The 14,799-nt window shown below is 47.9% G+C and overlaps 1 protein-coding gene across 1 annotated transcript in view; it reads left to right on the top strand.

Annotated features, from left to right (window-relative positions):
- Nucleotides 1–14,799, top strand: part of LOC102763755 (sorting nexin-29) — a 440,536-nt gene that overhangs the window by 360,927 nt on the left and 64,810 nt on the right. Inside the window, exon 21 of the mRNA XM_015572131.1 lies at nucleotides 891–1,031. Coding sequence (XP_015427617.1) covers nucleotides 891–1,031 — 141 coding nt within the window. The remainder of the gene's footprint in view (nucleotides 1–890; nucleotides 1,032–14,799) is intronic.

Raw genomic sequence — 14,799 nt, 5'->3', positions numbered from 1 at the left:
AGAGACTCTGATAGTCGCCTAACCAAACTGCAAGGACATGATGTCAGCATCGGGGATGCTGGTGGTTTTCATGTGGAGGCAGAATTTATCACCCCGTTGAGATGCCTATTGTTATGGTTAAAGAGGTCTTGTCTTAGGATGTATATTGACATTTTGCTGAATGCAAATTACATTAGCCATATATCCTCCAGACTTTACTCTCCGGGCTCTCCTTAACTCATACAATTTTTTTAAATGCACTGATCCCTCTCCCACTTCTGTTTGCCCTCACAGGGTAATTGCTGTGTGTCCCTGGAGGGTGTTAGGCCTGTGAAAAGCTGATAAGACTGCCTCTCTTGGGAGTTACAGCTTGATTAAAATAATGATGTTTTGTGTCCCTGTTGGGCTTACCCATCTGAACATGACCTTCCATCCAGCCGGGCTCATCTCTGCCCCTCCCTCCTTCCCCAGATAGATTGGTGGTCTACATGCTCCCAGGCACAGCTGTTAAGCTTCTGTACCTGAATGCCATCCATGCAACCTTGGGAGGAGGTGCTGTTAGCTCCGTGTACAGACGAGGACACGCATAGCCAGAGAGGAGGGATAGACTCTCCCAGAAACTTGTCACTGCTGCAGTACGCATGTGACAGAAATACGAGTAACGCATCATTGAGATTAACTGGGGAAATGATATACAGTGTGTTGTTACCATAACCTGCCTGATTCATCTTTCATATCCCCACGTGTTCACTCAGTAGTACTGAGTCCCTGCTCTGTGCCAGCACTGGGCAGCATGGCCCGGGAGGCAGATGTGGCCCCTGCACAGATGTGGGTGAGCGCTGCCCAACGCCCACCCATTGCAATGAACTTTTAAGGAAGGTCTCAGTGTTCTTCTTTCCTTCTCTTGCCAGGTCTACATCCGGATAAAAGATGATGAGTGGAATGTCTATCGGCGGTACACGGAGTTCAGGAGTCTGCACCACAAGTTACAGAACAAATATCCACAAGTGAGAGCCTACAACTTCCCACCCAAAAAGGCCATTGGAAACAAGGTACCGTCCTGTGGGGAGCCAGGCAGCTCGGCACCGGTGCCCACATTGAGGCAGACTTTCTTTTCCTTCTGTTTATGATTTAAACATACGTGATGCAGGGGTTCTGGGGCCCGGGGACCCGAAGGTGTGCGACCCACTGTGGGCTCTTGGCTTCATGCAGGGAGGACTTCAAATGGGAGCCAGCAGAGAGGGAAAGGGGGTGTTAGTGAAGCAGTGACACAAAGTGGCTTCTCCACAGGCGGAGCAGCCCCCCTAGTGTGATTTACTTCTTTTATTGGGGCTCATTGAATGGAGGGGTAGGGCATTCAGTAAAGGGGAGGGATATTCAGGATTTTTCTGGAAAAGGGGTGGAGATTTCTCAGAAGAGCCCATCAGCCATTTTGGGTCCTCACCTGGGCTTTCCCTTCTGATCATGGTGCCCAGGGTGTGTCGTTTAGGACGCTAACACATTATAATGAGTGTATATGAGGCTCGGGGTCACCTCAAGGTGAAATTAGTCTCCATGCTGGATCGAGCTGGTCTTCTGCTGGTTTTGAGCCATAAACCCTTTGGGGGTTAGGCTTACTGTCTGCTTGATAATCCCTGGAAGCCTTATTGGTTATGCCGTTTCACCACATACCCTATCTCACATGCTCTTATAAACACACAACTCCAAAGCTGGCTAGTAGAAGAAGAAGAAAAAAGAAAAAGTCATCCATAACTTCACCACCTAAAGACTATCAATTATGTTTTGTTTGTATACATCCTCATATCTCTAGGGACGGGGTTGGCAAACTTGTTCTCTAAAGGACCAGAGAGTAAATATGTCCGGCTTTGCAGACCACACCCTTTCAGCTGAAAATACTCAACTCTGCCCTGTAGTGTGAAAGCAGCCACAGTGTGGACACAACTGGGTGTGTCTGTGTGCCAATAAAACTTTATTTATAAGAATAGGTGGCAGCTGGATTTGGCCTGTGGGTCATAGTTTGTCTACCCCTATTCTGGACGATGGAAATGTTTCCCAGTTCTTGCCCATGGTAGTTATGATATGTATTTGGACTTAGGAATGTGGTGGTACTTCCCAAGCAGAGCCTTCTCAAAAGAGCTTCTTTTATTGTAGGGCCACTGCCCTCATGAGGCTTCACAATTTGTAAGGACATAATTTGTTTCTCCCCCAGGTGCCCTGGAGAAGGGAGGTGCTAGTCCTCTTCAGGTTTGCTGTTCGGTTAGTTGTCATTCACTCAGTGAGAGTTTATTGAGCACCGATCAGGTGTCCCGGTGCAGGAGGCAAGAGCCCAGCACTTGAGAGGCCAGGCCCGGGCTTAGTGTGAGGCCCTGCTGAATGTCTGTTCTGGTCCGTTGCCACCCCTCATGTTTGCTTAAAGGGGCAGTTCCCCATCTTGGCTGCACTTTGGATCACTTGGGGAGTTTTAAAAACTACTGAGACTTGCCCTGACTGGGTGGCTCAGTTGGTTGGAGCATGGGGTGACGGGGTGGGTTCGATTCCTGGTTGGGATGTTTGGGAAGGTTGCCAATCAATGTTTCTCTCTCACATCAATGTTTCTCTCTCTCCTTTCTTCTCTCTAAATATCAATTTTAAAAAAAGATTTTTTTTAAGTACTGAGATTTGCTCATCCCCCAGCCCCATTCTGATTTAATTCATCTGGAGGGAGGCCTGGGTCCTGAGGGGTTTAAAAGCTCTCTCTGTAATTCCAACATGCAGCCAGGCCTGGGAGTGAAGTAGGCGATGGAGATGCTTCAGCAATCACAGTGTATCCACTAGCTTGTCAGGATAGTTCACTCAGACGAGGTAAGGTCACGACCCTTCTCAGGACCTGTGAGAAACTGGGCCCTGTGTAAAGAGGGGTTCCTCCACTACCGTGGTTCTCAGAGTAGGGTCAGCATCGCCTGGGAGCTTGTTAGAAATACAGATTATCAGGCTCCACCCAGACCTACAGAAACACGAGCTCTGAGCTGAGACCCAGACATCTGGGTGGGGCTGATACTCGAGGATGTGTGAGAACCATGAGCCGTCTTGTTCTGACCAAGCCCTGTGGCAGATTCCACATGCGACCAATTTCCTAGTTTCTCTCTTGAAGAAGTGGCTTGCTAGGGTTTTCTTCCTTTTTATTTTTTTGCAATTAAAATTCTTTCCACTTACAGTTGATACTCAATATTATATTACTTTCAGGTGTATATCATCGTGGTTAGACATTTAACTTATAACTTACTAAGTGATCGCCCTGGTAAGTCTAGTACTCACCTGGCGCCATACATGGTCATTGCAACATTATTAACTATATCCCTACGCCGCACCTTGCATCCCTATGACTATTCTGTAACATTTGCCAATTTGTACATCTTAACCTCATCCCCCTACCCCCTTCTCATGGCAAGCGTCAGTCCGTTCTCCGTGTCAGTGAGTTTGTTTCTGTTTTGTGTGTCATTTATTTTAATTACATGTATAAGTGAAATTATATGGCGTTTGTCTTTGTCTGACTTATTTCACTTAGTGTAATAACCTATAGGTCTATCCATGTTGTCACAAATGGCAAGATTTCATTCTTATTTATATCTCAATAGTAGAATTGTATATATGTACATTTTCTTTAGCCGTTCCCCTCCCTTCAGCAGCTCTGTTTACACATAAATGAGCTTGGGAATTCGAGGTGCCATGGACAGTTAGGTCACTTCCATATCTTAGCTATTGTAAACAATGCTGCAATGAACATAGGGGTGCATGTATCTTCTTGAATTAGTCTTTTGGATTTCTTCAGATAAATACCCGGATGTGGGATTGCTAGGTCATATGGTCGTTCTATTTCTAATTTTTTGAGGAATCTCCATACTGTTTTCTTTTTTTAAATTGTATTTGTTAAATTGATTGAAGTTACATTGGTCAACATGAACATATTGGTTTCATGTGTGACTTTCTATATTACAACTTCCATACTGTTTTCTATAGTGTCTGTACCAATTTACAATCCCACCAACAGTGCACGAGGGTTCCCTTTCTCTACATCTTCTCCAACACTTGTTTGTTGATTTATTGATGATAGCCATTCTGACAGGTCTGAGGTGATATCTTACTATGGGTTTAATGTGCATTTCTCAGGATTTTCTTCCAACTTTATCTTAGAAAACCAGAGCAAGTTTTCCATAAGCCACTCCCAACACTTGGAAGTTCCATAGGGAAAGCTGTTACTGACTGTTACGTTTACATATTCATAGATTTCGTTGTTTAAACTAGATTAGAAATCTGATCACGTAAGGACCTGTTATATCTTAATTTAAAAAGTTATAGAGCAGTTTATCTCAAGCCCAAAATTAATGTCATTCCATTTTTTTCTGTTGAAGAATAGTGGAGTTGAGCCCATAAAAATGGAAGACTTAAAAATTCCACGCTTCTTCATAGCAAGGGGTACAGTAATTCTTATGAAAAGAGAGGAGGGAATTATATGCTGATTTAATCTAATGACTCATAGGCTCATACAAATCTTGGGACCCATCCGGATGTCTTAAAATGTCATAAAACAAAACCCTGCCTAGCCATCCTGTTATCATTAGGAGACGTTTTCGCTTGCAGAAAGCATTGCCCGGAAGCAGCCCTCCCATGATCCTCCTTCAGGGCTGGCCTGTCTGCAGCTAGCTGAGGGAAATTAGTTCCAGGCTGCCCTGGGCCGCTCACATGGTGAAATGTGCTGCATTGTGTGGTCACTTCCTGTGGTTGCTGTCACACATGGCCACACAGGTGTGGTCCAGAACAACACAGATTTATTATCTCAGAGTTCTGGCGGTCAGAGGTCCAAAATTGGTCTCACGCAGCTCTAATCAAGGTGTCGACAGAACTGCCTTCTGGAGGCCCCTACGCTGCTTAGCTGTGGCCTCCTGTGTTGCCGTGGCTGCAGTCACATGGCGAGGCTCTGCCTCTGCCTCTGCCTCCCAGCACGGTCACGTCCCCTTCTCGGACTCTGGCCCTCGTCCTCTTCTGAGGACCCTGTGGATCACCCAGAGAATTATGGTCAACTCCTATCTGACGATCCTGAACTTCATCCACCTGCACAGTCCCGTTTGCTTCCGAGGTTAAAGCACTCACAGGTTCTGGGTTAGGAGGTGGCCCTCGTTGGGGGCACACATTACTGAGTGCTTTCCCGAAGTGACTCCCTCCCCACCTTGTAGCTCCTCAAGCCCGTAGTTAGGCAAAGCAACCCTACCAAGAACCCCACCAATCCTAAGGGTTGGCCTCAGGTTAGTGGGCTGCAGCCTGGCTGGAATTAAGGAATTAAGGAATTTAGGACGAGCCTGAAGCAGTCAGTCTGCCCTGGGCCAGAAACAGGGACTGCGGGTTGGTGTCCCCTGAGGTGGGTCATTCTCATCCCCACTTCAGGTTCTCAAGGGCGTTGTTAATTTGGGGACTGACTTTGAGCAGCTGTGAATTTCTTCCTGTGAAATCAGTACCAATAGGGCAGCGTCTCCCCCCACCTTCCCCTCCCTTCAGTGAGGCTCTGTTCACAAATAAACGAGGTTGGGAAGGAGAGGCACCATCTTGCTGGGCTGGCCAGTGAGGACGGGTAGTACTAAGGCTGAAGCGGGTTCTCAACGAGGTCTATGGTCCTGCTCCTGGGGGGGGGGGCTGCCAGTTTCCTCTGCTGCCCAGAAACCTGACAGCTCTGGGGCCTCTGCCGCCTGCAGCAACCCGTGCAGCCCCTTAGCCTGTGATTGGCTGGCCGTGCCATGATTGTGCTTTGATGCTCTCTTCCCAGCGTTCATCTATGACATAGCCGCTTCCTTTAAGTACACAGTGGCTGCTGCCCAGCACAGGTCTGAGGGTCCAGCTGATTCCCAAGTGCAGACTGAGTCAGAATGCAGGACTTCAGCGCCCAGCGGAGGCTGCCTGAACTCTGCTAAGAGACCAAGCGTGTGCTCCCCAGCGGGCCCAGTAGCTTGGGATACCTGCTTTGATACCCCAAGGGCAGGTTTTCTAAAGAGCTTCTATTCTAAGTTAGACCAGGAAAACCTACCAGGTCAGAATCTTTCCTTTGATTGAGTAACTTCAAGAGTGATGCTCTTGCACTTGGACCATTAAGGCATGTCCACAGTCTGTCTTTGGGGACTGAGTTATAGATACCTTGTTACTCTAAGCCTTGGACCCATTCAGTGAGTCACTCCAGAATCCACAGGCCTAGATGGTACCCAAGGGCATGTTAAACGTAGGTTAGCCTTTTTAAATTCATCAGATGAGTATCTTTCTAGCCTGAATTTCTAGTTATTTCCCCAGTGATGCCAATTACAGAAGTAAAATGTGATCTCAACCTGTTTGAACTTTTTAAATCAAATTAGCACATTGCATAGTTTGTGGATTCAGGGTCTGTCTTTACCAAAGCATTGCTTTTGCCTTGCTAGGCCATGCACGTGTTTACTTGTAAATGTTCTGATGCCCAGAGCACTCGCTAGAGATGCCCATGCTCTCACATACCACATCACGCCCAAATCTTGTTAGAATCGTTACCTGAATATCCTCCACCATTTGATGAAGTTTATTCCTTTGTAGCTGAGTCAAGCCACAATAGTCGTATATTCAAGTTACTCATTGGTCAGCTGATGTGGTTCAGTGGTTGAGCATCAACCTATGAACCAGGAGGTCACGGTTCCATTCCCGGTCAGAGCATTGCCTGGGGTTGCGGGCTTGATCTCCAGTAAGGAGTGTGCAGAAGGCAGCCAATCAATAATTCTCTCTCAGTTTCCCCTTCTATATACCAGGGATGGGCTGGTAATGAGATGGAGCATGTCCTTAAAGGATGCTGGGACACCAAGCCCAGGCAGTGGACAAGCCTGACATGGGTCCATCCAGAACCCTCACACCCTGCGTTTCTGTGTGCAGAATCATGTGCCCGGCCTGTCACACACACCAGAGGCTGCACTCATTTCTCATCAGGCAATTCTTGTCAAGCCCCATATAAAATGTCTCAGAGAGAGCAAACTGGGCTCGGAGGCTGTGAGCATCCTGCCCAAGATCCCGTAGCTTGTATGAGGAAATAAGACTGGTGCTAACCCACCTCGGCGTCTGTCCTTGGTTGAGAAACCCCATAGTCCACATCCAAGTCTGGGGGCTGGTAACGCAGCAAGTGTCACACATGACTACACGTTTCCATATGGGATTCTGCCAGAAACACCCTCATATAGAAGACGACCCAGAAGATGGTGCCAGACCCCCGCTCTCCTGCTTGGAATGGAGACATGGGGAGCTCAGACACCATCCCCTGAAGATGAAGGTTTTCCAGAGAGGAAGTCGGGAGAGAACAGAGCTCCAACTGAAGGAAGCCAGAAACCCAAACTCATTCCTCACCTGACACTCTGCCAACCACTGTGTAAATGGTACTTAATGTATTAAGCAAGGAGGAGAGAGAAATCGGGCTCATTATACCTCGCACATTTGTGTTTCTCTTTAATATGGTAAAAGCCTGTAAGATATTTGCCAGGAGAGCAGTTGCTACAGTCATCTTGCCAGAAAAATCATCCCGGGAGAGAGACAGTGACGCACCTCGGGCCTGGAATGTATGTACATGCATCCGTGTGTATCTGTATTTAATGCGTGGGGCCTTCTCGGGAGGACTTTTTTATAATATGAAGTTAGTATCCAATAAAAAATCAGTCATTTTATAAACGAATAACCCGGGACCAGCACCTAGAAGTATCTCTGCTGCTCTGCTCCCACCCTGAGTGTTTCTGTGTGGAGCACAGGGAGGCCTCTTGGTCTTGGGTCACAGACCTTCAGGCCCCACCTCCTCCAGGCAGCCTTCCCTTAATGCAGAGTGTTAGCTGTCCTTCCTCCGGGTTCCTTCCTCGTACTCTCTTGGCTGCTTGATACACAGTTCTCTCCCCCCCATTTTCCCTTCAGTTAGAGAGCAGGACCAGGCCTGTGGAGTCTGTCTTTTCAGCATCTCACACAGTGCCTGGCACATAGTAGGTGCCGAGTAAAACGTGTTTGATGAACAAATGAACTCAAGCTTCATAGACATTGCTGTGTGCATCAGTGTACCAATTCCACCCTTCCCAGTTCCCTTCATTACTTTAACTTGTTCAGTAATTGTTCACGGGAAGATATTCAGGCCTTACCTACACAGTGGATACCGACAACATTGCGACCATTTGCAGGAGGTTCTACAAAAGCTGTGCATTAGCCATGCCTGGTGACAAGGACGAGTTCTTTGACACAGCTGGGATCTGGCTTTCCCGATTCACCAACCAGAACTGGCCCGCTCCCCTGCTTCCCACGTCTCAGGCTGAGCAGGAGGCCTCCAGTGAAGCAGTGTTGAACCCATCGGCTGGAAATTGACACGAATTATAAGACACTTGACTCTCTGCTGGGCATCAAGTGTTGTCCGAAATATTTCTGAGCTGTTGAGTTGCTTGTATGTCATTATTTCATCTCTCCTAGCTCTGAAGGCCTTCTGAATATACTTAACATTACGTCTGTTTTCCCCTCTTGCTTTTGGACAGCTGATTAAAATCACCACCCGGAAGAGTCCTTCTCAGCTCTTACTCTCTCCTTAAATAACTGAGAATAATTGCTACCTTCCCCTTTAGTGCTCCCATTAATATCGAGAATTATGTATTGCAGTCTTGGTTCATCCAAGCAAGCTAGAAGAATACATCTTCAGTGTCTCAGGCTGCCCCCCTTTTAGTTGCTTTCCTATTACCAGGTCTCTGGGGTGCAGACCCTCTCGTGTATGGAGGAAGCGGTCCCCTCCCCCTGATCTTCCCTGCAGCTTTGTGGTTCCCACATGTTTCTGGGAGCCATGCAGTGTAGCTTCTCTGTTGCCAGAGGCCCAGAGGTTAAAAGTTTGGGCCCAGAGGCATCTCACTGGCCTCACTTCAGGTCCTGTCGCTGCAGCACAGGCTGTGTGACCTCCGACAAGTCCCTCAGCCTCTGCGATGCTGTCGTCCCAGCTGCCACCTGGGGCACGGGCGCTGACATCACGGGCTCTTGTGACAATCCAGTGAGATGCTGTAAGGTAGCTGTTGAGCATGACACTGGCATATCTGGAACCCTCCAGTGCTAGCTTAAGTAACAGGTCAATAGAGACGCCTCCTAATTTGGTCTCCATTCTTTTGTCATTGGTGGTAACTTTCAAATATGCCTGCTATTCTCGTCTCCCCTTCATTTCTCTCATTTGGGTGGTGGGTTTTATCTCTTCCCTCCTTGTTTGGTTATATTTTTAAATCCATGTACAGCATGCCTCCAATATTTAGTGCACAGCTTGATGGATTTTCACAAAATGAACACAGCTACACAAATAGCACGGATCCCCAGAAGCAGGCCATTGGCAGAGCTCCAGCCTCCTCTCGTCACTCTCTCCCCCCAGGGATCCCCTGTCCTGATATCTAGTCCACAGGTGAGTTTGCCTGCTTTAGGACTTGACACAAATGGGGTCACATAGCATATATGCCTTTGTGTCTCTCTCTCAACATCACATCTGGGAGAGTAATCCATGTTGTTGCAAGTGGCAAGTGTTCCTATTGCTGTGCAGTATTCCATTGTATGAATATACCACAATTTTTTTTTATCTTTACTCTTGATGGATGTTTGGGTGGCTCCCGTTTTGGCTCAGTTAGATGTTGTGCTGTGATTAACATTCTTGTCTGTGTTTTCTGGTGGCTGTAAGCCTGGCTTCTGTGGGTTTATGCTAGGAATGGAATTGCTGGGTCACAGGCTGTGTTCCCTCTGGTAGGTTCTGCCGAAGAGTTTCCCACGTGGTTATCCAGTGATGTGTGTGTTACAGTGGCGCTTTCTTAGAGGAAGGGAAATACAAAGAATAAAGATAATAAGCAGATTCCCATTACCTAGCATTAACAGCTATTCATATTGTGTCATATTTGCTTCTAAGTTCTTAAAATTTGATTGTAAAATATTTCAAAAGTGCCCCAGAATACGCAGAAAAATATAATGAACACACGTGTATCGTTGTCTGGTTTAGTAAAGGTTAGTGTTCAGAATTAAACATGACAGATACAGCGGGTCGTCTGTCCTCCTCCCAGACGGAGCCATCCTGTGGAGTGCGGTGCCTCCTTCCTGTCTGTGGTTTTGTACTTTCATTGCATATGATTATGAGAGGGATTTTTTTTTAACTTCACATAAATGATATCAGGTATTTTTTTCACACCTGTATTTTTCACCAGTGTTGCCTTTCTGAGATTTGTATATTTGGATGCATGGCCTTCTAATTCATTAACTTCAACTGCTGTGTTACTGATAACAGTTGTATAAATATTTAGTGTTGTATTTGTTGTCCCTTGATGGGCAGCTAGGTTGTTTACTAATTTTCCCTATTCAAAGTGTTGCAGCGAGCACCCTAGACACATCGCCTGGCACACATTTGATACCTCATTTCTCTAGGTTGTGTCCCAATGAATGAGGTCAGTGGCTGATGGGCATGCCTGGCCCCAACTTTCTCAGCTATTTCTAAATTGCCTCCTGAGCCAGAGCCATGCACTGCACACAGTGGGTGCACACAGTGGGTCATGTGGCATGTGAGGAGTGGATTCAGAAGAGCCAAGCAGGGACAGTCACCTTGCATACTTAGCTGAGGAATTTGGACTTTATCCTGAAAGCAAAGAAAATGGCATGGTTTTTAAAAAATGGTTTTGCATTAACCCATGGACACAGATAATAGGATGCTGAACGCCTGGGGTGGAAAGGGGGTGGGAGTGTTGGAGGGAGTCAATGGGGGAAAAGGAGGGACATATGTAATACTTTCAACAATAAAGACTTACTTAAAAAGTGGTTTTGCACTTTTTAAAAAAAGTTCCCTCAGGAAGCAGTGTGAAGGGTGAATGGCAGTAGGAGAAACCAGCCCAGAGAAATGCCCAAAGGGCTACAAACATATCAAGAGGAACATCATTTACTCACACATCCATTTATTCAAGGAAATTTCCTTGGCTATGTGCTAGCCCCTGAGAATACAGCAGGGAGCTAAACAGATAAGTCCGGTTCACATAGGGCTTACAGTGGGGTGGGACAGATGGTGTACACTTCAACAAGTATGGAGGTAATTTTTAATAACTCTGAACAGCATTAGCCAGATAATAGATTTCACTCTAGAACTCTCCTGGGAAGGTTGCCCAGGTCATAGGAGGGGTTAGTTATGAACTGAACAGTATGGAATTTCTTCAACCTAAAAACTTAAAATATATATGTATATATTCCCACTGCCGCCAACCAAAGTAAAATTATTTAGCTTCCTTTGAAAGACAAGGGTTAAACTAGAGAGTTTAGTAGGTTTCCATCTAGCAATGAACTATTGTTTGGACTTGACCTGCACTGCTTGATGTTCTATGTGCCTCTGTGAGCTGGGAAATGGATCTGTAGTTCGGTTTGGACAGGTACATAAATCTTGAGGGAAAATAAAAAAATGACCCAGCCCAGCAGACCTGGCATTCTGGATTAAATGCTTAATCCTCATTTCCACCTTTATCTCCCCCCTCGCCCTCTGTTCATCCCTCCCTTCTACGGAAGGGGATGCCGCGGGAAGCCCACACTGGAGTTTTACAAACTGGAGCAATAAGTAATGGGCGGTTTTGCTTTCTGGGGCTTTCTCGGCAGTAATACTGTTAGTGTTCAGACAGGTGTGGGGCTGTCCTCATGCCTCTCAGCATTGCTTTGGTGACAATTGAAAATGCCTTGACTGTATTGATTTTGGAAATAATTGGACACAACTTTTCCCTTTTCCAACGGGTTAGGCTTCACAGCCACACTGCAGATGGATGTGCCAGTGGTGCTGGTACCCAAGTGGCAAATGTCCCTGCATCTTTTCCAGAGTCTCAAAGTGGTAATTGACTGCCTCCCAGGCATCCCCTAAATCTGTACTTAGGCCACAAGGCCCAGCACTGGCCAGCACCACGGACAGTTCCGCCTTCCTTTCTGGGTATATCCGACCCTCTCAGGTGCTCAACCACAGCCCAGACCTAATGGCTTAGAATCTCTAGGGGAAGCCCTGGGATCTACAGTTTTGAAAGATTCTTGGATAACGCTGGCACAGCTGGTCCACAGACCAAGGATTGGGGGCCGCTGACCAAGGCCCAGGAGGGGAAATCCGATGCCTGGGGTCACGTGGTGGGGTATTCAGAGAGCCAGGGGTGGCGCGTCTCCTAAATGACCTCAGCAGGCCTGTTTGATCTGGGCCTTGTGCTGTTGTGCAGAGGAGCGAAAACAGTGGCAAATGTTTCCATGAGTTGGTACCAGACTTTCCAGCCCAAATCTGGCTTGAGACTAGAGATCAAATAGGACCTCAAATAATTTAAACTTCTTTCTCTTATCTGTCCTTTCTAAAGATCTTCCCACTTAACATGTGGTCTGTGGACTGGTGGCATCCGCCTCACTCAGAGCTTGTTAGAAATGCCAAATCTCAGGCCTGCCCCAGTCCCACTGAATCAGAATTTGCACTATTAGCAGGTTTCCCAGGTGAGTTGTATACGTATGGAAGTTTGAAAAGCCCTATTCCGTATTATTTTTATGTTCGTATCTGACTCGAACCTTCAAACAGTGCTCTTTCCCCATCTCCTTCCTGTCCTATTCACTCTGTTTCCCTCCAAGGGGGATATTGCTGCTCAGGGGTCAGCTGGTCAGGCTCTGAGCCACACCTGCCTGTGGGCAGAGCCAGTGTGTGTGAAACAGTAAGTCAGGATGTGCCTGTGCTCGGTCTCTCCTCCCAACCTGCAACAGATGGGCCTGGGCCCCGCAGCTCTCTCTTCCTCCTCTGTGATATGCACTCATTTAAGACAGTGTACAAGGACTGGTGTGTTCCTGCCCTTAAGGAACTTGTAGTTTAGCGGGGACAGACATAAACAAATAAGCCCTTAAGTAAAGGTATTTCCGAGTGGTGCCATGTTTGCATGTAGGGGCGGTGCGGGGAGCCGTTTTAAAGGGTCCAGGCAGCCAATAGTGTGGTGAAGGCCTGGGGGAGCGGGTGGAGGGCGTCAATGGGGGAAACGGGGCATCTGTAATACTTTCAACAATAAAGATAAATTTTAAAAAATAAAAAATTACTTTAATAGTTTTTCAAGCTTCAAACAAATGAAATAAAAAATAATAAAGGGTCCAGACAGGGACATTTATACTGAAACACGAGGCTGAGGAGCAGCTGGAAACGACTCAGCAAAGTTCCAGGCAAAGGCAGTGGTGGCAGGACAGTGCAGCCTGCGGTCGGCAGGTTGGATACTGAGTGGTCAGGGCCCTCCCTCTTCCCACCTCAGGGCTTCCAGCTCATTGGGATGGAAATGTTCTAGTTCTTGGGAAAACAGGGCCTGCTTCCTCTCCGGGCTTACAACTGCCTCGGAGCCGGGCAGACACATGTTCCAGGGCCTCCAGCTCCAAGTCGAGTCTGGCTCAGCTTTTCATCCGCCCGGGGTGGTTATCTCCCCGGACTCCGGAGGTGGGCGTGGAGGTGGGCATGCTAGGCGAGGAGGAGGGGAAAGGGAGGGCCGGTGGACTTGGGCTTGAGCCCTGACACCAGTGCATCCTCACGGTAGACATTGGCCTCTCCCTCTTGAGCTGCTGCAGGGTTAAGTGAGGAAAGGTGACCAGGCTGGGAACGTGGCCCGGCCCAGGGAGCACTCAGAGCTGCTAGTGGTGACTCCAAGGCCCGTTCCTGGGTCGTGGCCAGATTGCCTTTGGACACCATCCTTACTCCTCACACCCATCCCCTCCCCCCAGCGGGCAGGGCGGCTTCCCAGCCCGTTACAGGTGGGAAAGGGACTCGGAGTGGCCCACCAGGAGCTCAGCCTGGTCTGGCCCTGGTCTGGCGCATCTTGGGGTCTGAGGGTAAATGCAAGTGATCAAAATGAAAAAGAAGTAACTTTCATTTAAGTAATATCTAGCTGAAGCCGTGGTGTCTGTGACTTTGTCCCCAGTGGAACTCAGTCATATGTATTCTCATTTCATCTGGCAGTTGATGCAGGTGGTTCCAGGTGTCCTTAAACCTCTCCACTACTTAAAATGACAGGAGATCTTGTCATTAATCCCTCTGCAAAGGAACACTGGCACTGCTTTATCACAGGTTTGATAACTGCTTCGATAGAAGTGCTTTTCTTTCTAATCCTATGTTTCATGAATTTAAAAGCACATTCTGATAGGGGGATGGGTGGGAGGCTTCACCAAAGCCTAGGCGAACTCCAGTGCCCTCCCCCATCCCAGGATCCTCCCCTTCTTCCAGGGCCCTCCCCCTCCCCCAAGGGTCTCTCCCCCTCCTCCCAGGGCCCTCCCCTTCCTCCCGTGGTCTATCCCCCTCCTCCCAGGGCCTCTCCCCCACACGTGGCCACAGCTCCATGCCCTGGTGGGGGCCACTCCCACCAGCACACTTTTCAGCTGCCTTACTCTTCCCTAGTCCTCCCTGCCGAGTTCCTTTTTTGTGTGAAGCAGGTGGTAGATACATAATTAATAGGGTGGGAAAATTCGCTGGAAATAATACAGCTCGTGTTTATTTTTAAGCAGCTGAGTATGGAGCCCTGCTCCAGGTGCCGGCGAGGTGGGGGAGTGTCTGGCTAAAAGGAGGCAGGTGAGGTTGAGGGAGGCTGCGGCCATGGAGAAAGGGTTTTCAGAGAAGCCTGTGCATTGGGAGAGTTGGGGTAATGGGGCAATGGGGGGCTCCAGGGTGGGGAGCCAGTGGAAAGAGGGTGTGACCTGAATAGTCAGAGTGGAGGATGCCAGAGAAGAGTCAAAATTTCCTTAAGGAACTCAGGAGAAGTCCTCCCACATGGACAGGCACAGAGGGTGATGGATGTGATTGAAGAG

Source organism: Myotis davidii, unplaced genomic scaffold (assembly GCF_000327345.1).
Source record: "Myotis davidii unplaced genomic scaffold, ASM32734v1 scaffold209, whole genome shotgun sequence".
Lineage (NCBI taxonomy): Eukaryota > Metazoa > Chordata > Mammalia > Chiroptera > Vespertilionidae > Myotis > Myotis davidii.
This window is presented reverse-complemented; position numbering and strand designations above follow the sequence as displayed.